This window comes from Chrysemys picta, chromosome 10, assembly GCF_011386835.1.
Source record: "Chrysemys picta bellii isolate R12L10 chromosome 10, ASM1138683v2, whole genome shotgun sequence".
Taxonomy (NCBI): Eukaryota; Metazoa; Chordata; order Testudines; family Emydidae; genus Chrysemys; species Chrysemys picta.
This window is the reverse complement of record NC_088800.1, coordinates 43,203,607-43,226,802: the sequence shown is the minus strand read 5'-3', so window position 1 is coordinate 43,226,802 and position 23,196 is coordinate 43,203,607. Positions and strand designations below refer to the sequence as shown.

General features: G+C 42.4%; 1 protein-coding gene across 19 annotated transcripts in view; it reads left to right on the top strand.

Annotated features, from left to right (window-relative positions):
* MYO9A (myosin IXA) overlaps positions 1-23,196 on the top strand; it is a 475,076-nt gene that overhangs the window by 266,932 nt on the left and 184,948 nt on the right. For all 19 annotated transcript variants that reach the window (XM_065558506.1, XM_065558508.1, XM_024103989.3 and 16 more), the window contains one exon: positions 12,435-12,524. In XM_065558506.1, the coding sequence (XP_065414578.1) occupies positions 12,435-12,524 (90 nt within the window). The remainder of the gene's footprint in view (positions 1-12,434; positions 12,525-23,196) is intronic.

Below are 23,196 nucleotides of genomic sequence, written 5' to 3'. Positions count from 1 at the left end.
CCCTATAAACAAGACATGGAACCTTGCAAGCTTTGCCCTTTTTTTAAACAGCTCATGACTTCCTTGATTTAACATCAGGAAACAGACAAGGAAATAAGCACAACGTATAAGTGTGACATGTGATACATAAACTAAAGAAACAGGTTATTCTGTCCCCTTAGCTCCATCAATCTTGATAGGCTGGTTAATCTACCTCATCCACTTGCATTTAGAAAGCAGCAACAAATAGGGATCTATTCCTCTGAAACCTTTGAGTCCCCCTTCCTCTTTTTCTAAACCACTTTCATTACCAGTTTTCATTCTGCATCATTGCCCAACAGTTGCAGTAGTTTTCACTTTGCCACTTTTGTCAAAGAATTTCTTTCAGCTGACCACTGCAGGCTTTTTTGTGCAAGGTAAATAGCAGAAATGTTCTTGGAGTCTTTTCTTCTTGAGAGAGCGGGGATCATTCCCAAACTGTTTGGGAATGCTTAGGAAAGGTGTTTTGTCTGTATGGTCTTTTTCTTCCTCCCAATTCTGTGTATAGCAAATACTGTTTATTTGCTACCAATGATTGGTTGAAAGCAATGCACTTTGCTTCTGAGGCAAGCTCCCATGTTACCCAGTCATTGATAAGTCTTGATGACTGTCCATAACCTTGTTACTAGTTTTATCTGTTCTGCAACTCAAACAACATTCCCATATTCGTAGCTAGGAATCTGGACTAAATTGGAGTTCCAAAATGAGGCTTGTCTCTATGCATTTGTGACAGATTTCAGCGGTAAAGATTATAGCTTTATCCTTTTGAGGAAAGTTGCTTGTATGGACAAGCCTTGAGTTAAATGTACAGTGATGTGGCAGAAGATGAAAGGTCTTTCAGTACATTACTCAGAGCCTGGGCCTCAACTAAGTTCCCTATTGGGATTGGTTAGTCTGCTAGACGTTGCATTTCTCATTTAATGGTTTTTCATATTTTATAAGGAATTGGGTCACTATTCCCACAGACAAGTGCATGTACCATCCTGGAAAGAGATTATAGACAATTGTAAGAGTATATGCCTTAATTCTCTTTTCAGTCTAAATTTCTCTCATGTTATTACTTTAATATTTACTTCATTATTTATGTACCATCCAGAGTGCTAGGTACTTTACAAACAAATAAGAAAGGGTCCTACAGAAGAGAGCTAACTTGCTGAAGTTCAGTTACTGAGGTAATATTGGTAGGCTGAGGAAGCAACTGGAAGAATCTGCAAGGATGGTATCTGTGCTCCTTACTGAGGGAGTGTATCTGTCATTTGGTACACAGATGCATAATTCAGAGGTCTTATTAGATCTAGGTCTGCTCCTGGGTCTTGATAGCATAGCTGTGACCCAAAGTGCTTTTTCTGTATATTAGTACACCATTTTGGGAGCAGACCTTGCTATAGTGTCCTTTACTTTTGCTGTCTCAAAATTATGCTGCTGTTACAATGGAGCTATATTGGGCTATATCTTCAGATAATTCAGAAACTGAGGCAGGTATACAATATGTCTGGCTTCTTATTAAGCAGAGGTACCACATAAAGCATATTATACTAGTGCTCATTGATCTGCATGGGCTGCCTATTAGGTGAGTATCTGGTTGACTATAGGTTCACAGATGCAAAGCAAAAATTTTTTACTCTTATAAAGCAAAAACTTAAATATTACCTTATAGCATATGGTGATATTATAAGTGAGATTAATGCGTGCAGCAACATACAAGCATTTCATGAAGTCTAAGTTCAATACCCATCTTAACCATAGTAGCACAAAGGTGAAACAGACTGGTTTCCAGGAATGAATTTGTCAGTCCTTGGCTGAAGCCTTGGCAAGAGCTGACACCTGGTTTGCCAGCAACACAAGCCTCCATCCCAATGGGCTGTGAGTTCTGTGCTTGTGATCTTAGAGAAGCAGCAGAGAATCTCACCCTCTCTCTCTCTTCCTATTGGACCCTGCTAAACTTATGATTGGGGAAGCACTGAAGCTGAAGGCCTGCCTCTGCCCCGAGTTTAAACAGCAGGGCATTCTTTATGGAGGATCCTCAACTTTGGTATACACACTCTTGCTCTGTTTTGAGACAGCTTACATTCTGAGCGTGCTATGGAGCCCGCCTCTTTCCCTATGCTTTTGAAACCTGGGAGTTCTGAGGGTCTGAGCAGTTTATCTACTTGTTATTTCATCTGCATTTTAAATTTATTGAATGCCAGCTGGAGGATAGGATATGTGCTCTGTAAACCTTAAATAAACATATGTGCCAGGTGCCCTCACCTTATTTGGAGTTCATCTTTAGCAGACACCACACACTAACTATTACTACCAGAAGGTATTATGTCTACAACCAAAAAAAAAAAAAAAAAAAAAAATCAAAGCCAGCATATTGACTATGTAAGAACAACCATACTGAGTCAGACCATAGGTCCATCTAGCCCAGTATCCTATCTTACAACAGTGGCCAAAGCCAGATGCCCCAGATGGAGTGAACAGATCAGGTAATCATCAAGTCATCCATCCCCTGTTGCCCATCCCCAGCTTCTGGCGAACAGAGGCTAGGGACATCATCCCTGCCCATCCTGGCTAATAGCCATTGAGGGACCTATCCTCCATGAATTTATCTAGCTCTTTTTGGAATCCTGTTATAGTCTTGGCCTTCACAACATTCTCTGGCAAGGAGTTCCACAGGTTGACTGTGTGTTGTGTGAAAAAATTACTTTATTTTGTTTGTTTTAAACCTGCTGCCTATTAATTTCATTTGGTGGCCCCTCATTCTTGTGTTATGAGAAGGAGTAAATAACACTTCCTTATTTACTTTCTCCACACCAGTCATGATTTTATAGGCGTCTATCAGAACCCCCCCCCCCCCCGTCGTCTCTTTTCCAACCTGAAAAGTCCCAGTCTTATTAATCTCTCCTCATATGGCAGCCATTCCATATCCGTAATAATTTTTGTTGCCTTTTCCAATTCCAATATATCTTTTTTGAGATGGGGTGACCACATCTGTACATGGTATTCAAGAGCACGTTGCAGTAGTCTCATCTTAATGTCACAAAAGCATGGGTGATACTTGCAAGGTCCCCAGCATTCATGTTGCTCATTTGGGGTGGAAGTCTCAATGACCTTTTAAATCAATGCAGTATTATTTATGTGTGAACACCTTATGTGGGAGGGGGCGGTTAGGAGACAAGGAGCAGGGGGGTTGGTTGGGTTGGGATTCTGTGGGGGGCAGTCAGGGGGGTGGGAAATGGGAGGGGGCGGATAGGGGGTAGGGGCCAGGCTGTTTGGGGAGGCACAGCCTTCCCTATCCAGCCCTCCATACAGTTGCGCAATCCCAATGTGGCCCTCGGGCCAAAAAGTTTGCCCACCCCTGATCTAGACTGTTCTCAGTGGTACCAGATGACAGAACAAGGAGTAATGGTCTCAAGTTGCAGTGGAGGAGGTTTAGGTTGGATATTAGGAAAAACTTTTTCACTAGGAGGGTTGTGAAGCACTGGAATGAGCTACCTAGGGAGGTGGTGGAATTTCCTTCCTTAGACGTTTTTAAAGTCATGCTTGACAAAGCTCTGGCTGGGATGATTTAGTTGGGGATTGGTCCTGCTTTGAGCAGGGGGTTGGACTACATGACCTCCTGAGGTCCCTTCCAACCCTGATATTCTATGATTCTATGTGGGCGTGCCATGGATTTATATAAAGGCAATATGATATTTTCTTTCTTATTATCTATCCCTTTCTTAATGATTTCCAACATTCTGTTTGCTTTTTTGACTGCCACTGCACATTGAGTGGATGTTTTCAGAGAACTATCCACAATGACTCCAAGATCTCTTTCTTGAGTAGTAACAGCCAATTTAGACCCCATCATTTTATACATATAGTTGGGATTATGTTTTCCAGTGTTTGCATTTATCAACATTGAATTTCATCTGCCAATTTGTTGCCCAGTCACTCAGTTTTGAGAGATCCTTTTGTAGCTCTTCGTAGTCTGCCTGGGACGTAACTATCTTGAGTAGTTTTGTATTATCTGCAAATTTTGCTGCCTCACTGTTTACGCCTTTTTCCAGATCATTTATGAATATGTTAAATAGGACTGGGCCCAGTACAGACCCCTGGGGGACACCACTATTTACTTCTCTCCATTCTGAAAACTGACCATTTATTCCTACCCTTTGTTTTCTATCTTTTAACCAGTTACAAATCCATGAGAGAACCCTCCCTTTTATCCCATGACTGCTTACTTTGCTTAAAAGCCTTTGGTGAGGGAACTTGTCAAAGGCTTTCTGAAAATCTAAATACACTATACTCACTGGATCCCCCTTGTCCATGTGCTTGTTGACCCCCTCAAAGAATTCTAGTAGATTGGTGAGGCATGATTTCCCTTTACAAAAACCATGTTGATTCTTCCGCTACAAATTATGTTCATCTATGTGTCTGACAATTTTTGTTCTTTACTATAGTTTCAACCAGTTTGCCCGGTATTGAAGTCAGGTTTACTGGCCTGTAATTGTGGGGGGTCACCTCTGGAGCCCTTTTTAAAAATTGGCGTGTCACAGGGCCGGTGCAAGGAAGTTTCGCACCCTAGGCGAAACTTCCACCTTGCGCCCCCCCCCCAGCCTTGCGGTAGCTCCCCCCTCCCCCGCGGCAGCTCCACCCCCTCTGCCCTGAGGCGCCCCCCCCCCCCCATGGCAGCTCCCCCGCCTGGGGAGCCGTGGGGCACCTCCCCATCCCAGCTCACCTCTGCTCCGCCTCCTCCCCGAGCACGCCGCCCTCGCTCTAATTCTCCTCCCAGACTTGCGGCGCCAAACAGCTGATTGGCGCTGCAAGCCTGGGAGGCGGGAGAAGTGGAGCAGTGACGGCGTGCTCGGAGAGGGGGCATAGCAAAGGTGAGCTGGGGTGGGAAGCCCTGCGGCAGCTCCCCCCCCACCGCCCTGAGGCACCCCCACGGCAGCTCCCCCCTAGCCCCCCCCCCCCCCCAGCCCGGGAAGCTGTGCGGCGCCTCCCCACCCCAGCTCACCTCTGCTCCGCCTCCTCCCTGAGCATGCCGCCCCCGCTCTAATTCTCCTCCCAGGCTTGCGGCGGCAAACAGCTGATTGGCACTGCAAACCTGGGAGGCGGGAGAAGTGGAGCGGCGACCGCGCGCTCGGAGAGGAACGCTGTAAAAAAAAAAATTGGGGGCACCGCTTTTTGGCACTCCCAAATCTTGGTGCCCTAGGCAACCCCCTAGTTCGCCTTAATGGTAGCACCGGCCCTGGCGTCACATTAGCTGTCCTCTAGTCATTTTTTACAGAAGCTGATTTAAACGATAGGTTACAGACTACAGTTAGTAGTCCTGCAATTTCACATTTGAGTTCCTTCAGAACTCTTGGGTGAATACCATCTGGTCCTGGTGACTTACTACTGCTTAGTTTATCAGTTTGTTCCAAAACCTCCTCTAATGACATCTCAATCTGGGACATTTCCTCAGATTTGTCACCTAAAAAGAATGGCTCAGGTTTGGGAATCTCCCTCACATCCTCAGCTGTGACAACTGATGCAAAGAATTCATTTAGTTTCTCTGCAATGGCCTTATCATCCTTGAGTGCTCCTTTAGCATCTCGATAGTCCAGTGGCCCCACTGGCTGTTTAGCAGGCTTCCTGCCTCCGATGTACTTAAAAAATTTTTTGCTATTACTTTTTGAGTCTTTGGCTAGCTGTTCTTCAAATTCTTTTTGGCCTTCCTAATTATATTTTTACACATCATTTGCCAGAGTTTAGGCTCCTTTCTATTTCCCTCACTAGGATTTAAGTTCCACTTTTTAAAGGATGCCTTTTTGCCTCTCACTGCTTCTTTTACTTTGTTGTTTAGCCAGTGTGGCTCTTTTTTGGTTCTCTTACTATGTTTTTTAATGTGGGGTATACATTTAAGTTGAGCCTCTATTATGGTGTCTTTAAAAAGTTTCCATGCAGCTTGCAGGGATTTTACTTTTGGTTCCGTACCTTTTAATTGCTGTTTAACTAACATTTTTGTGTAGTTCCCCTTTCAGAAGTTAAATGCTACAGTGCTGGGCCACTGTGGTGTTTTCCCTGCCACGGGGATGTTAAGTTTAATTGTATTATGGTCACTGTTACCAAGTGGTCCAGCTATATTCACCTCCTGATCCTGTGTATGTATTTCCTGTCATAGTCTAGTGTTAGATAGATTTATTATCTCTGATATCTTTGGGGCAAACTCTGCTCTGCAGTATTTGTGGGGCAAAGGGCTGGGGAACAATGGGAATTGCACCTGCTTACTTCAGGGCTGAATTTCTTACCCCTCACTAAGTATATTTCTTACATGTAAAGAGCAGCTCAGTAACTGTGGCTGTCCTGGAGTGGACTCAGATTTGAAATCAGTCTAGCACCTCTACTGATCTGGTTTTAAAAACAGCAGGATAATCTGAAGAAAAAGCCGTAAGGAGAATATAGAGGGAAGTAGAAAAATGGGACAATGAAAGGGAATGCTTATAGCTAACACAATCTTACAGGGGTTAAAATTGTTTGGTTTATTGAGTAGTCTTGGACTTGGAAACATTCACAATATTTTATAAGGGCAGCTAGCTGGAATTCCATATTTGAATGTCTTTAGTAATGCCATCCAGTATTCTAGTGCCTGTTGCCTTGGTAATCAGAAAGACAGGGTACCAGCTGATTGTAACTGAGACCTGCATTGTTCCTACTGCCACATGTTTGCTATTTAATGTGGGATAATGACAGCCTGAAACCTCCTTTTGTTCCAAGCCTTTCTCTTTGCTTACAATTCCTGGAGGTTAATTGACTGTTCTGCAGTTGTGAACGGCTGAAAACGTGTATGTATTTTGTTTTTGGCTGTCTGGCTGAGTCAGCAAATGACTCTGTACGTTTGCCCTGCATTTGCTGAGGCAGGAACTTGGAACTGCACAGGAACTTGGACTTGAAGAGATGCATAATGTTGATTCAGAAAGTCAGACTTCCTCCAGTACCTAAAGAAAATTGTCAATCATATTGACTTTCTAAACTAAATTGCTTGCTTTATTGCTTAGCTTTGGGGAACGGAAACAAACTATGAGGAACTGCTTATTAGTTTCTGAACAACCAGAATAATAATTATTTTTAGAATTGCAAAACAAGACCATAACAACTGTAGTCTGTCTCTAGTGATCAGATGGGGGCAATTACATTAATTCCTTGGTGTTGGCATTTGACTTTTCATTACTCAGGCACCATATGCTGGTTGCTGGGAGTTGCACAGAGATGACTTGCTATTTCTTGCTCTTCACAGATTCTTAAAAAAGTGCTAATTTGGTTGGAGAGGGTGTCAGTCATCCACATAAAAATGCATTAGTTGACCAGTGGGGTGCTTGTAAGGCAGGGGTGGGCAAACTTTTTGGCCCGAGGGCCACATCTGGGTGGGGAAATTGCAGGCAGGGCCATGAATGTAGGGATGGGGCAGGGGATTGAGGTTCGGGAGGAAGTGCGAGGTGGTGCGGTGTGCAGGAAGGGGCTCAGGGCAAGGGGTTGGGACGGAGGAGGGGTGCAGGGTATATGAGGGGGTTGAGGGAAGGGGGTTGGTGTGCAGGAGGGGTGCGAAGTGCGGGAGGGGGCTCAGAGCAGGGGTGCAGAGAGGGGTGCGGAGTGCGGTTGGGGGCTCAGGGCAGGAGGTTGAGGTGCATGAGGGGTACAGCAGGGGGCTCAGGGCAGAGGGTTTGGGTTTTGATGTGGCAGGAGGCTCAGGGCAGTAGGTTGGGGTGCAGGAGGGGTGCGGAGTTCAGGAGGGGGCTCAGGGCAGAGGGTTAGGGTGCAGGAGGGGTGCGGCAGGGGGCTCAGGCCAGGGGTTTGGGGTGAGGGGTGCAGGAGGGGTTTGGGATGCAGGCTCCGGCCTGGCGCCGCTTACTTTGAGCGGCTCCGGGGTGGCAGCAGCGCGCAGCAAGGTAAAGGCAGGCTCCTTGCCTGCCCTGGCCCCGTGCCGCTCTTGGAAGCGGCCTGCACCGTGTCCCTGTAGCCCCTGGGGGAGGAGGGGACAGAGGGCGCCGTGTGCTGCCCTCGCCTGCGGGTATCTCCCCTGAAGCTCCCATTGGCTGTGATTCCCTATCCACCAGGGCTGCAGAGACATGGTGCTGGCCACTTCTGGGAGCGGCGTGGGGCCTGCGGCGCCACGGGGGCAATCCCCAAATGTCCCCAAATAAAAGTAAAACCGTGTTCAAAATTGCCCCATTATTTCAGGGCTTTCAGGAATTCCTTGGGTTCACAAGCTCTGTATTCATACACAGAGGATTAGTGGTAATCTTTCAGATTGCATGGCTTTTTGGATACTTCGTGTGGAGTCTGTGTCTGGGACCCCCACTTATTTTGCATTTGAGACTGATTTTAATACAGCAGGATGCTTAGATGGTGTTCCAGCGGCTATCCAGCACCATGTGCTAATGCTTATCCACAAATGCCATAACTCTTTGAAATCCTGCCACTGTGGCCAGAACTGATAGAAGTGTCATATTCTTAGTGGCTCCTCCTAACAGATTAGGGACATCCAAACTTCACATCAGAAACTTGTCCTTGGTTAATGTGCTATTTAAACTCCCATATTATGTCTTAATTTATTTTTTTGTAATTAAGTGACAGAGTATATTTTTCAGTCGTCAGAGTGGTGTATGTCGTTTGTGGAACCAGGAATTTGATAAGTGGCTTGAGAATTGGTGCAGTGTTGACTCGTGCATGGATTCTTTAAATCTTTATCAGCAGTAAAGCACTTTCTTTTGAGGAAGTCCCAAATTCCAAAGGATTAATCAATTTTGCTTAATCTGGGTCAAAATGGCATTTATAAAAATATTCAGATTAATCAGGTCTGACTGTACCAAAACAATAATTCTAAATAAGCTGCCAAACTGTTCAGTAAATCATAAATGTATAGCTGGTATGAAAATAACATGCCATAATCACAGTACAGTAGATGTCATTAACATAGTCTTATCACAGTAGCTAGTCTCATTACTTTAAATTCCTTTACTTCAGCATAAAAATCTTTGAGCAGCTGAAATTGTATTTTCTGATGAAATAATAAATCATTGAAATTGCCTATCTTTCATAGGCAGATCTATCTCTTAGTGGGGTATAGAAGGGAAAAATAATTGGACTTACTCTGAGCATTTGGGGCCACGAACCATCTTTTTGTTTTGTGTTTGTACAGCGCCTAGCTGTATGGGGGTCTGGTCCATGACTAGGGCTCAGATGTGCTATGGTGATACAAATAAATGAATAATAATCTAAATATCTTTGGTCTGACTGCCTTAACTACAAGTTAAGAAAATAAATCTGACTTTTCAGGAAAGGTCATATTATATTTTTAATGTATACTGCATCCATTTTGCATCATATGTGCTGTTATGGACATATAGGCATGATTTTTAATTATACTCTTCCTGTGGCTTTTATGAAGAATGATATTGCCTGCTATTTGCTGTTTGTTACTAAGCATTTATCTTAATAATAGTAGCACTTACAGCACTTCTCATCTCTCCATCTCCAATCTCAGAGTGAATCATGCTGTAAAAGTGAAAGGATATTAAATTTAATTATATTATGGTCACTATTACCAAGCGGTCCAGCTATATTCACCTCTTGGACCAGATCCTGTGCTCCACTTAGGACTAAATCAAGAAGTGCTTCTCCTCTGGTGGGTTCCAGGACCAGCTGCTCCAAGAAGCAGTCATTTAAGATGCCAAGAAACTTTATCTCTGCATCCCATCCTGAGGTGACATGTGCATTTAAAAATGGATGGCTTCAAAAAACAAATGAAGTTCCATGCTGATGGGGTTCCTGATGGGAGAATGAGTGTTCAAATCATATGGATTGTGGATGTGTTACAAATGAATAATGATGATTTGCACTGGACTGTGCCATAACTAAGAGCTGTATAAAGCTCAGTGTTTTGTTTTCATGGTTTCACAATACTGATTTTTGGGTTAAACAAACCCAATAACTCAAAACAAAATTGGACTTAAACCATCAAAGTCTGCATAGTTTCTACCTAAAACCATAATTTTGCCTAGGAACACTCAAAACTTGACCTGGGCTCAGTTGAAACTCATTCAGATATTGCTGAAAGCTTCCCAGACATAGAACTTGGACTTCCAATTTTCATTATGGGTGTTTTGCGCAGGTGCAGTGTACATAATATACCTGAACAACAAATCAGGTATGATAACAACATGAACAGTGCTGGTAAAATATTCAGCTGTTCAAAACAGACCATGTTAATATTGACCTGTGAATATGAATCCGGGTTCAAATGCTCTCACGAGTGAAATCCACATGAAACAGTTCTTGTTTCTTATCTGACATTGGAATGAGATTATGGCCATGAGAAAATGGTTGACTATATTTTTCATGCCTATTTTTTATTTTTCATTTTATTCTAGTAGCCTGAGGGATTGTTGTTATAACAGGACACAAATGGAATTTTATACAGGTGCTATCATAGGGGGAGGTGGACTGTACCCAAATAGAATGAAATCAGGGAGGATTTGATTGAAATCACTAGTCAGGAAGACTCAATTTAATCATGGATTTCTACATAAAAGCGCATTGTTGTTGGTTGTTATAACCTTAATACATATTCTTCACAACTCAGAGATAGATGAGATAGAGGAGACCCAAACTGGGTCTCTTTTACGACCTTCTGCCATTATAGGTTTTACCTTCTAGTGAGAGAATGGTATGGTAGATCTCAAATCAATGAAGGCTACACTCAAAGACCTGAAGACTTCTGGAATATGCTGCTCAAACAGTTTCACTTTTGTTTCTATTGCCTGTCCTTTCCTTCTCACATTTATCTCCAGACTTCTTCTCCTTGTCCAGATCTATTCTGCCCCCAACAATCTTATATTCATTGAACTTTTTGAAACTTTGCACTTTTAGAGAGAGGTAAGGGATTGACTCTGTGTACACAAATTTGCAGAGGGACAATAGGGTTGAGGTCTGTTATTTCTCATCGCTATATATTTATTTATTTAAAACATTTTTGCTGTTAACAAGCATGTTATCTCTAGAGACACAAATCCACAGTTTGAGAACTGCAAAACTAAACATCTCTGATGGTATCTTCTAGACCGGGAAGGGGGGAGGGGGAGGAGATAGGAGGTGGGGGCTGGGCCACAACCCCCCGGCTCTCCATACAATTTACGAAACTTGATGCGGCCCTCAGGACCAAAAGTTTGCCCACCCCTGTTCTAGACTGAGCACTGAGTCCCATTGGGTAGCTAGAAAGATTAACCTATACAGAAGCCCCTGGCACCCCATAAGATTGGGTTCCTAATCCATGAACTATTGGAACTCATTTGCGAAAGTTTTCTTAAACATTACATGAATATATTGTCTCATACTATAGAATTAGAATTTATAATCCCTATTCCATGATGAGATATCTTTGAGCTATAATCTATCTTAATTAAAACTATCAAAAAGCATTTTATCAAAAAATTCCAATTTAATAAAAAAAATCTGATTTTTTTTAAATCATTGATTTTTATCCACCCTGAATGAAATGCCTTCAGAGAATATTAATGAAAAAGGGACTTTAATCTTTCAGAATGTGGCCCTTTCCCCTAACAGTTCATATGATGTAAGTATAGAGGAGTATTGTAAGACTGTGGTAGGGATATCACTCCTGGAACCCTGAGAGCCCACTATAGGGCTGTGTCCATGCTGGTAGTTGCAGTTCTTCATTGGCGGTAATCACTCATTTGCCATAGTGTCTGGTTTATACATCTAATTGTATTTCAAACCAGTTTCTAATGTTGCTGATTGGCAGAATGATTGTCACCTTGTTAAAAATATGCTCCTTCTGTGAGTACCAGCTGTTCTTTTGCAGTTGAAAAGGATCTCCCTGTTTCCCCTTCTTCTTCCAAGCCTTCTCTCCCCTGTCCCCCACCAAAAATTGCCTATGTTCAGATGTTTATTCAGTCTGTAGAGTAGCAGGCATTTTCAGTCATTACTTTCTCTCTGTATGTAGCATTCATGCTATCTCGATGGGAGCTTGTCAAATCCAATGCATTGTACTAAGTGCCTCTCTTTTAAAGTGTCTGTGCTAGTTTGCTACTTTGTACGGTAATTGTGACCCATCCTGCTCACACTAGAAAGTTGTTTTTTCTAAACAAACTGCAAAAAAAAAAGGGGGGGGGGGCAGGGGGAGGGAGGGAGAAACCAACCAGGCTACAAACACTGTCAAGTTGAACCACTGGAAAAGCACTAGAAATTACTAGATGTAATGTAGAAAATTGGGCTCTCAAACATGCTGTTGTGCCACTTTCTAATACTAGCTCTATGTACAGAGTTATACTGGCCTTGTAACATCTCATGGAGCATACACTGGTTTTTCAGTAGCTGCCAGACTTGTGGCCCTTTTTGTTTTCTCCTAGAATTATTGATTAACACTGGTATTTTTGTTTTATTAGGTAAAAGAAGAGATGCTGTTTGAAGCCCTGGTTACCAGAAAGACAGTGACGGTGGGAGAGAAGCTTATTTTACCATACAAACTTGGAGAGGTACGTGATGTTTTATATTAAACTGGAGGAATATTAACATGGTTTTCAGTGCTCTGGTGTGAGAGCGTGAAATATACATGTCATGGTGCCAGGAGTGGCTCACTGCTAAGAATGTCAAACTCAGGTCAGACTGTTAGAAGCCAGGGCAGACACCCCAGACGGGTGGTATATTCTATCATTAGATTTCGCCAAGCCAGTAACAAAAGTATACTTATGGATCACTGTATTAAATTTACCATGGAGTCACAGACAGTCCCCTTATGCTCTCTAGCTTCTCTTTACCACACAGACAAACTGGACTTTATGATGAAAGGTTATTAAAACCAAAATTCACCACACATTAGGTTACTTCCAGCCCCAAAGAGCCAGTCACTTACCTCAGGTCAAAATATACTCCAGATCTCACCAAAGACAATGCTGTAGCCAATCCTTTACTAAACTAAAAATAATGATCTATTAATTAAGAAAAAGATATGAGAGTTATAGCAAGGTTTAAAGCAGGTAAAATACATTACAGGTGAATTAGAGTTTATTGATTCAAAATAAAAGCAGAGATATAGCAATCTGCCAGTGTCATGGAGTTTTATAAATTCTCTCAGGGCTTCCCAAAAATGACTTTTGGGGACCTCTGTCTGGCATCTGGAACCTCCCTGTTAGTGTTCAGATGGATCAGAGGTAAGGATCACTCCCAAGGCTTTGCTTTTATAGCTGAAACAGGCTAGCAAAATGACAGGGGTCTTCACCATGTGGGCTTTGATGAATAGCAAATGCAGACAATCTGTGATCTTCGTTGCTTAACATTCACTAGGCCGTCCAAAGATGATACATTTGCTAACAGTCATTCAGACTACTAAGATGATTTATAGGTAGTTTACAACATAAATCAAAAAGTTTCAGATAGATAAAGACAATAACATTAGTATTTCACTAGTTTTCATGCATTAAGTAATTCTTCATCTAAATGCTAATACATACTTTGAATACTGTGGGAGACCGTATCAAAAGCTTTGCTAAAGTCAAGGAATAACACATCCACTGCTTTCCCCTCATCCACAGACCCAGTTGTCTTCTCATTGAAGGCAATTAGGTTAGTCAGGCATGACTTGCCCTTGGTGAATCCATGCTGACTGTTCCTGATCACTTTCCTCTCCACTAAGTGCTTCAGAATTGATTCCTTGAGAACCTGCTCCATGATTTTTCCAGGGACTGAGGTGAGGCTGACTGGCTGTAGTTCCCTGGATCCTCCTTCTTCCCTTTTTTAAAGATGGGCACTACATTAGCCTTTTTCCAGGCATCCGGGACCTCCCCTGATCGCCGTGAGTTTTCAAAGATAATGGCCAATGGCTCTGCAATCACATTCGCCAACTCCTTTAGCACCCTCGGATTCAGCGCATCCGGCCCCATGGACTTGTGCTCGTCCAGCTTTTCTAAATAGTCCCGAACCACTTCTTTCTCCACAGAGGGCTGGTTACCTCCTCCCCATGCTGTGCTGCCCAGTGCATTAGTCTGGGAGCTGACCACCTTCGTGAAGACAGAGGCAAAAAAATAATTGAGTACATTAGCTTTTTCCACATCCTCTGTCACTAGGTTGCCTCCCTCATTCAGTAAGGGGCCCACACTTTCCTTGACTTTCTTCTTGTTGTGAACATACCTGAAGAAATCCTTCTTGTTACTCTTAACATCTCTTGCTAGCTGCAACTCCAAGTGTGATTTGGCCTTCCTGATTTCACTCCTGCATGCCTGAGCAATATTTTTATACTCCTCCCTGGTCATTTGTCCAATCTTCCACTTCTTGTAAGCTTCTTTTTTGTGTTTAAGATCAGCAAGGATTTCACTGTTTAACCAAGCTGGTCGCCTGCCATATTTACTATTCGTTCTACACATCGGGATGTTTTTTTCCTGCAAACTCAGTAAGGAGTCTTTAAAATACAGCCAGCTCTCCTGGATTCCTTTCCCCCTCATGTTATTCTCCCAGGGGATCCTGCCCATCAGTTCCCTGAGGGAGTCAAAGTCTGCTTTTCTGAAGTCCAGGGTCCGTATTCTGCTGCTCTCCTTTCTTTCTTGTGTCAGGATCCTGAACTCGACCATCTGATGGTCACTGCCTCCCAGGTTCCCATCCACTTTTGCTTCCCCTACTAATTCTTCCTGGTTTGTGAGCAGCCGGTCTAGAAGAGCTCTGCCCCTAGTTGGTTCCTTCAGCACTTGCACCAGGAAATTGTCCCCTACACTTTCCAAAAACTTCCTGGATTGTCTGTGCACCGCTGTATTGCTCTCCCAGCAGATATCAGGGTGATTAAACACCATTATAAATTCTGGAGGCAAGTGGGGTTTGGGGTGGAGGTTAATAGCTCGCGACCCCCCCTTGTAATGACCTTGTAACCCCATGAGAGGTTCCAACCCCCAGTTTAGGAACCCCTGCACTAGTACACATCAAACCGGTATATATACAATGTAAATAGCATTCAGTGGGATCCAGACAAATGTAGGCAATAACATTAACATTTAACAGACATGTGCATTGGGACACTTAACACTGTCTTGAGGTTGTGGCCTGAGCTCAGCTAGCTGCGAGCGCCACAATACACTTAGCTTTGATGAGTTCTGTCTCTTTTAGACCCTTTAAATATAAATAAATATAGGAAAAGTTGGTGTGGAAGAATGTCTCCAGGCGATTGACTAAGCTTGTTCACCCTACCACAGCCTTTGCACTCTTTACATTCTTGCAGATATTACAAATGGTTTTGTGGGGATGTGTGACCATTTTAATGGCTTATGGATAATGGAATGCTACATGCCCTCATATCAAAATCATATGACACTGAGTGTTGTAGGTGCAGTGTTTAATGATTTAAATGGTAGTCTATACTTGTTCATCTCAGAGTATCATTCTATATAGACACCTGTTGAAGACTTTCAATGAGATTCTAAGCAACTGTATCAACCTTGGAATAATTTATTTTTGAGACCAGTGGAAGGTCCCCCATAGAGGACTCCTATGAGTCATTTCTTCAGTCTGTTTGCATCCTGGCTTCTTATTTTATGCTTTGGCGTAACCAGGAATGGGTGGGTTTCCCTTCACATCCCATCATTCTTCTCTTTGACTGGCCCAAAAGTTACTTCCAATGTGCTGTCTGATACTCTTGGGCAAGACACTGCCCCAGGGGATGACATCTAAGACTTTTGCATAATAATGCAGGTCAGGGATACTGGATGGGCATGAATGACTTTTTAAATAAGTGATTTTCAGAAACTGATAAAAACTGTGCAACTGGTGAACAGAAATACATAGTTCAAGTTCTTGTTTTTATATATTCCACTGTTGATGTGCATGCACCCTATAAACTTGAGTTTCCCTGTCCCCTGAGTGTCCGCATGCCTCCCATCAAACGGCATAAAGAGTGGCCAACTCTGGGGGGATTCCAACCTTTGCTCAGGTCCTTCTCTCTGCCTGTGGCTAGGAGTCAGAACTCGCAGTGTCTGAGCTTCACTTGCTGTGTGGTCTGTTCTTATATTATAAATAGATAGCTACCTAGCAGTCAGTCAGTCATTAGGGTTAGCTCTGATAGCATTTCCTTACTTCATATTAGAAGAAGAAACATTTTCTTTCTTGCTTTTGAGAGTGCCCAGGTATTGGACCAGTTGTTATGACCAAACATAAATATCCAGGCCTTAAAAATTGTCCTTTGTGCAAGGCAGTAATGCTTCTTAAAGGTGGACACATCAGATGGGTATTGTGTCTTGGTGAAGGGCACTTAAAAGATAGTTGTGCCATATATAAATCTTTCTTAAAGAAAAATTGAAAGAGCTAGCGAGTCTTGTTTGAAGATGTTTCTTCTGGATAAGTCAGTGCATCCCTCTTCAGACACTGGAGTGTCTGGGACTGAAATTCCTGAGCACTCATCCTCAAAAAAATGCTCTGTTGGCTCCTCAATTTGCAGATCTGAGACAGCTGCTTCTAAAGATTCCATATCCTTGGGCATGGGGTAGAAAATACCACCAAACTCCTAAAAGGAAGAAATCCAAGTCTCCTTCACTGGGTCCTTCCTCAAGAAGGCATAAATACCCTCAAATTGCCTCAGAAAAAGGTAGCTCAAGGCCTCTGGCATCCATTCAGACACTGGTCACTATGCCTCTAAACCAGTGGTCTCCAACCTTTTTACACCCAAGATCACTTTTTGAATTTAAAGGCAACCCAGGATCTACACTGCCCCTTTCCCGAGACCCCCCATTCCCCAAAGCCTCTCCCCTCTCCCCCGTTGTTCACTCTTCCCCACCCTCACTCTCTTTCACCTGGCTGGGGTTGGGGTTCGGGAGGGGGTGCATGCTTTGGGCTGGGGCTGAGGGCTTTGGAGTATGCGAGGGGGCTCTGGACTGAGCCTGGGGCAGAGGATTGGGGTGCAGGAGGGGGTGAGGGGTGCTGGCTCTGGGATGGGGCTGGGGGTTGGGGTGCGGCCTCCCACCGGGCAGCCCTTACTTTGGGCGGCTCCCGGTTGGCAGCGCAGCAAGGCTAAGGCAGGCTCCATGCCACTCCTGGAAGGGGCTGTTCCCGGCCAATGGGAGCTGTGGGGGCGGTGCTTGCAGGCAGGAGCTGCGCATGGAGGGAGACCCCTGCCCCTCTATGCCCACAGGGTCGCGCTGGCCACTTCTGGGAGTGGCATGGCGCCGGGACAGGCAGGGAGCCTGCTTTAGCAGCAGCCACGGTACACCACCAGAGATCGCGATTGACTGGGAGATCCTCTAGGATCGACCAGTCAATTTAAATCAACCAGTTGGTGACCATTGCTCTATACCAACTTTGTTGGTCCCTAGGAAATCACCTGTTACTGACACCTCTGCACCAAGGCCCCCAGTACTGATGTCCTCCATTTGCCTACCTACAGCATCAGAGTACTTGGTACAAAGATCCTGTCTGGCACTGATGGTTTTGGTACCAGACTTAGCACTGTGATTAGTAGCGAAGGTGATACCTCTGGCCACCAACTGCTGCCCCTTCTCCTGTACTGATCAGAGCAGACTGAGGGTGCGCCCAGCTCTTCAGCTGGGACTGCTTCATGCCTACAAGAAGAGTAGTCTTTCTTTTCTCCTGGCTTAGATAACAGCAGAGAGGTGTCTCCAGTTCATTCCCTAGAAACTAAGATATTCATCCCCCTCTAGTATGTATGGGTAACCTAGGGCTCATTTTTGTTACCCCAACCATAAAGCTCCAAGACAGATATTGCATGTTGGTCTCCATCCCATGGCCACCTTGTCCATATGCCTGTTAGACTGAGATAAATAATCTTTTGTCAATTACCCTGGACTCTTATCACCAGGGGGTATATCAGTGGTTATTTTTGGTCTGAGTCATGGTTGATTTATAATAAAGCGTTAAATTATCTGTGTTCTGTGTGCCCATTCACTGAATTATTACTGCATTGTAATTAGAAACATCATTGTGTGTGTTTGCTGAAACAGTAGCTTGAAGATCTGGTGATGCCCCACTGAAAACTTTGAAAACTGTTTTCCTTTGCAACATTTCTACTTATCTATCCGATCATTTCTGTATATGTGTTCCCTTCATTGTTAAAACTGAGGTAATTTGTATGAAAATAGATCTCTCGTTTCTAGATATTTGACCCTCCCATAAAATATATCTATTTCAAAATTCCCCTGGATAATGGGGGAGAAAACCTTCAACCCGGAGAATGAGATTGAAAATGACAGCTGTTAAGCTTGCGAGGAGCAGCCATTTGCGGTTGCACATATGCACATTCACATGTATGCATGCTGCTTATCTATATTGCACTGAATCTTTACTCTCCCTGATGGCTCTGTTCTTTGAGTCACAATGAAATTGACAGGGTTACTGTACTTGAGTACAATTTTAGTCCCATACCTGCTCTCAGATATTGAGGTAAAACTAAATGTAAGGTCATATGAATAGCTATGATCCCAACAAACTCAGCAGGTTATTGCAGTTTTATTGAAGAGGGCTGGAATTTGCTCTCCCTGGAATCCATTAATTCTGTTCGAGTTAGCTATAATAGCTTTTAGAGAGGAATGTTAAGCTATTTCACTTCCAATCCCTATTGGTTCAGAAGTGGGGGTCGGAGCTACAGTCCCAGTCTTAGTTCCCCCCAATCACTAATGTGTTGTGCTTTGAGTAGATATATAGGAGCCATCTTAATGTGTTACTGTCAGGGGACATTTTAAGATAGAAAATGTCATTTTTAAATTGGGGAATAAATTTTGAGCCTGTCAACCTTGAATTTCCCTTAACAAATTCATTAGTTCCTCCTACTTATAGCTCCCCTGAACACCACCTTTCTGGTGGTCCAGCACTTCCTAGTGCAACCTACATCACTCAACCAGTCCTGCTATCTCCAGAGTATGCAGATTTCTTTAGATTTTATTAGGCACTACATGGAAACAATTGAGATGAGAAATACAATTCTCACTTCAGGTGGGACTAATTTAGCAGGAGCAGATGGGCATCTTTTGAACCAAGATCCAGTTTGGAGACTTGGAGATCTGATCTATTTCTTCTACGTTCTTATATCATGCCCATCCCAACAGTATTACAAGAATTACCGATCATATCTTAAAGCTAGAATTGTTTAGGAGAATTCTTCCAAAAATTTCTGTATACCGTCAGCTTCTCGGACTGATAATTCAGCAGATTTTGTTGTATCTGAGATATATATTGCATCTGACTTTCTGATATTAGCATTCAAGTAAGGCATTTTGCCTCTGGTTTACAGGTGGTGTTGACACTAATTAAATGCTACTGAATAGGAGAGCAGTGTTTTCAGGTGCAAATTGACATTTTTGTGCACAAATTTTTGCTGATGCTATTTAGGAGGCCATTTGAAGAGAATATTTGACCCACTGTAAAACTCAACAATTCAGATGTGATTTTACACCATGTGCAGCTCCACACCAATATTGAGAAAGGATTGTATGGATTAATATGATCCACTCATTTAAAAGTTGTTGAAATTTAAATGAAAAAAAAAATCTTGTCCATAAATAATGCTTACATTTACCTTTGAAATCAGTCTCTTATCTTCAAACCCACACAGGGTTTTGTTCTATAGAACAGCTTCCAAGAACCCTTCATTTTGCCTTTTATAGTAACTGCATGCATTTAGAATGGCTCTATAATTTAGTCTAGAGCTAAGATTTACCAGCTTTATGCTGTAGATAACCTTATTAATGTTTGCTGTGTTGTTGTAGCTGTGTCAGTCCCAGGATATTAGAGAGACAAGGTGGGGTGAGGTAATATCTTTTATGGGACCAACTTCCATTGGTGAGAGAGACAAGCTTTTGAGTTTACACAGAGCTCTCATTCAGACCTGACCCGAAGGAGAGTTCTGTGTAAGCTCAAAAGCTTCTCTCTCTCACCAACAGAAGTTGGTCCAGTAAAAGGTATTACCTCCCCTACCTTGTCTCTCTAATAACCTTATTAAGAGAGCTTCCTACACAAGAAATATTGCACTGTTTTTTGTTTGAAACAGCTATATTCTGTGTAGTCTGAGCTATTTAATCCTTAAAGGTTAGGTCATGAATGAATTCACATTTTTGAAAAAAGCTCAACTTTAAAACATTGCTGCTTTTTCAGGAGCCGCACATCACCTGATCTCTCAATCCCTTTAGAAAACTGCGAGCAGTTTGTTATTTTAATGTTTTCTGTATGCTTATTTATGTATGCCATGCAGTTAATGCCATACAGTTAATTTTATGCATATTCATAATTACAAGTAAGGGGCAGGAAAGAAGTTCTTGTTGCCAGCTCAATTAATTGAGGGTGTCCTAAACTAGATTCATTGAGACATTTTCTCTGGCTTCTTGGATTGGGAGAAAAACCTCTAAAGATGGCTAGCTGTTCACTGGATTGCTCTGAATGTGACTTCTAGGAGCTGACAAAGAAGCAGCACTTTTGAGTTTTGAAGACAAGCCCATTTGCAATAAGAGCCTTTGGGGGGAACTTCCATTCAGTTCATAGACTCCAAGGCTAGAAGGGACCATTGTGATTGTCTAGTCTGACCTCCTGTATAACAAAGGACATAGAACTTCCCAACAATAATTCTTAGAGTAGGTCTTTTAGAAAAACATCAAAACTTGATTTAATAATTGCCAGTGATGGAGAAGCCCTCATAACCCTTAGTAAATTGTTCCAATGGTTAATTACTCTCACTGTTAACAATTTATGCCTTATTTCCAGTCTGAATTTGTCTGGCTTCCAGTTCAGCTCGGCTCATGTTATACCTTTCTCTGCTCGACTGAAGAGCCTATTAAATATTTGTTTCCCATCTACATACTTATAAACTATAGTCAAGTCACCACTTAACCCACTCTTTGTTAAGCTAAATAGAGTGAGCTCTTTGAGCCCATCACTATAAGGTATGTTTCTAATCCTTTAATCATTCTTGTGACTATTCTCTGAACCCGTTCCAATTTATCAACATCCTTCTTGAACTGTGGACAATACAACTGAACCCAGTATTCCAACATGGTTCTCATCAGTTTGCACCCCCAAATCTTTTTCTGAGTCCCTGCTTCCCAGGATAGGATTCCCTATTCTGTAAGTATGGCCTATACTCTTTGTTCCTAGGTAGGGTGACCAGATGTCCCAATTTTATAGGGACAGTCCCAATTTTTGGGTCTTTTTCGTATATAGGGTCCTATTACCCCACCCCCGTCCCTATTTTTCACACTTGCTGTCTGGTCACCCTATTCCTAGATATATACATTTATGTTTAGCCGTATTAAAACACATAGTGTTGGTCTGAGCCCAGTTTACCAAGTGATCCAGACTGCTCTGTATCAGTGACCTGGACCTTTTCATTATTTAACGCTCCCTCAGTTTTTGTGTCATCTGAAAACTTTGTCAGTGATGATTTTATGTTTTCTTCCAGATATTAATAAAAATGTTAAATAATGTAGGGCCAAGAACCAATACCAGCAGGACCTCACTAGAAACACACCCGTTTGATGATGATTCCCCACTTACAGTTTCATTTTGAGACCTTTCAGGCAGCCATCTTTTAATCCATTTTATATCTTTCTAGTTTTTAATCAAAATGTCGTGCCGTACCAAGTCAAATGCCTTACAGAAGTCTAAATATGTTACATCACCACTTTTTCAGCAAAATTTGTAATCCATAAAAAAATCAACTTAGTTTGACAGGATCTGTTTTTCAGAAACCTAAGTTGATTGGCATTAATTGTATTGCCTTCCTTTAATACTTTATTAACTGAGTCCCCATACAGCTGCTCTGATATCTTGCCTGGGATCGATGTGAGACTGACAGGCCTGTCATAACCTGTGACATCCCATTTACCCTCTCTAAATATTGGCACATTCGTTTTCTTGCAGTCTTCTGGAATTTTTCTGGTGTTCCAAGACTTATTGAAAAACAACATTAGTGGTCCAGCGAGTTCCTTAGCCAGCTCTTTTAAAACTGCTTCTGATTAACATCCTCCTGAGATGCTACTGGCATGTAAAGAGTACTATCATATGATATGAATACATTATCTGTTCTGCCCTCCCCCCCCCAATACAGAAATATTTATTCAACACTTCCGCCTTTTCAGCATTATTATTATTGATAAATGTGCCTTTTCATTTAGTAATGGACCAATACCATTGTTAGGATTCTTTTTGTTCATAATATTCTTTAAAAAAACTCCTCCCTATAGTCCTTAACTGTAGTGGCAATAGATTTCTCCTTGTGTCCTTTTGCTTCCCTTGTTAGCTTTCTGCATCTCCTAGCTTCTGATTTATATTCATTACTATCAACTTCCCCTTTTTATCATTATTATATATTATTTTTTTATAGCTGCCTTAGCTTCCCCTCCAAACCAGGTTGTTTTTTTAACCAGCACGGCCTTCTTCCTCAATTGTGGCATTTTAGTCCTCTAGTAAAGTGTTCTTAAACAATTCCCGATTATCATTCACATTTTCTGATTAAATTCTTCCTCCCAGCTGATTCGGCTCATAATTGTTTTCAGCTCTGTTAAACTGTCCCTTTTAAAAGACCAAGTATATATGTCACTGATCTGGACTTTATTCTGTTTATACATCATAAATGTGATCCAGTCATGATCACTTTTTCCTGAGCTACTATTATTTTTTAGTTCTGTGATTTGTTCCTCTTTTTCTGTCAAGATGAGGCCTAATGTATATTTTCCCCCAAGTTGGATGCAACACTTCGTGAGATAGAAAATTGCCACCTATAATATTTAGAAATTCCAAAGATGTTTTAGTACTGCCTGAATGTCACTCAAACTGAAGTCCCCCATGATATTGCAGCTTTTTTTCCTACACATTACATATAGGTGCATAAAGAGTCGGTCATCCTGTTCCTAGTGTGATTTGGTGGTCTGTTGCATACCAACTAATACCCCACTCAGTTTAGGTTCTTAAACCAGGCCCCATTGTTGTGATATCTGAAAAAGCAGTTTTGAAAGATGTGAGCAGCAGCAGCTTGTGATAGTCTGTCTTGTGTCATTTATTTTCATTGTGGAGACTTAAATTTCTGCTGATAATATGCTAATCAGTTGAAGACTTTCGTTCAAAAGAGGATTTATGCCCAGATAAATGCTGTTGTGGCATGTGGTTGGCAGGAGGTTTGGTCTTGACCTACTACTCTGTTACTAGATTTTGTCCTGTGACAAGGGCCGGCTCTAG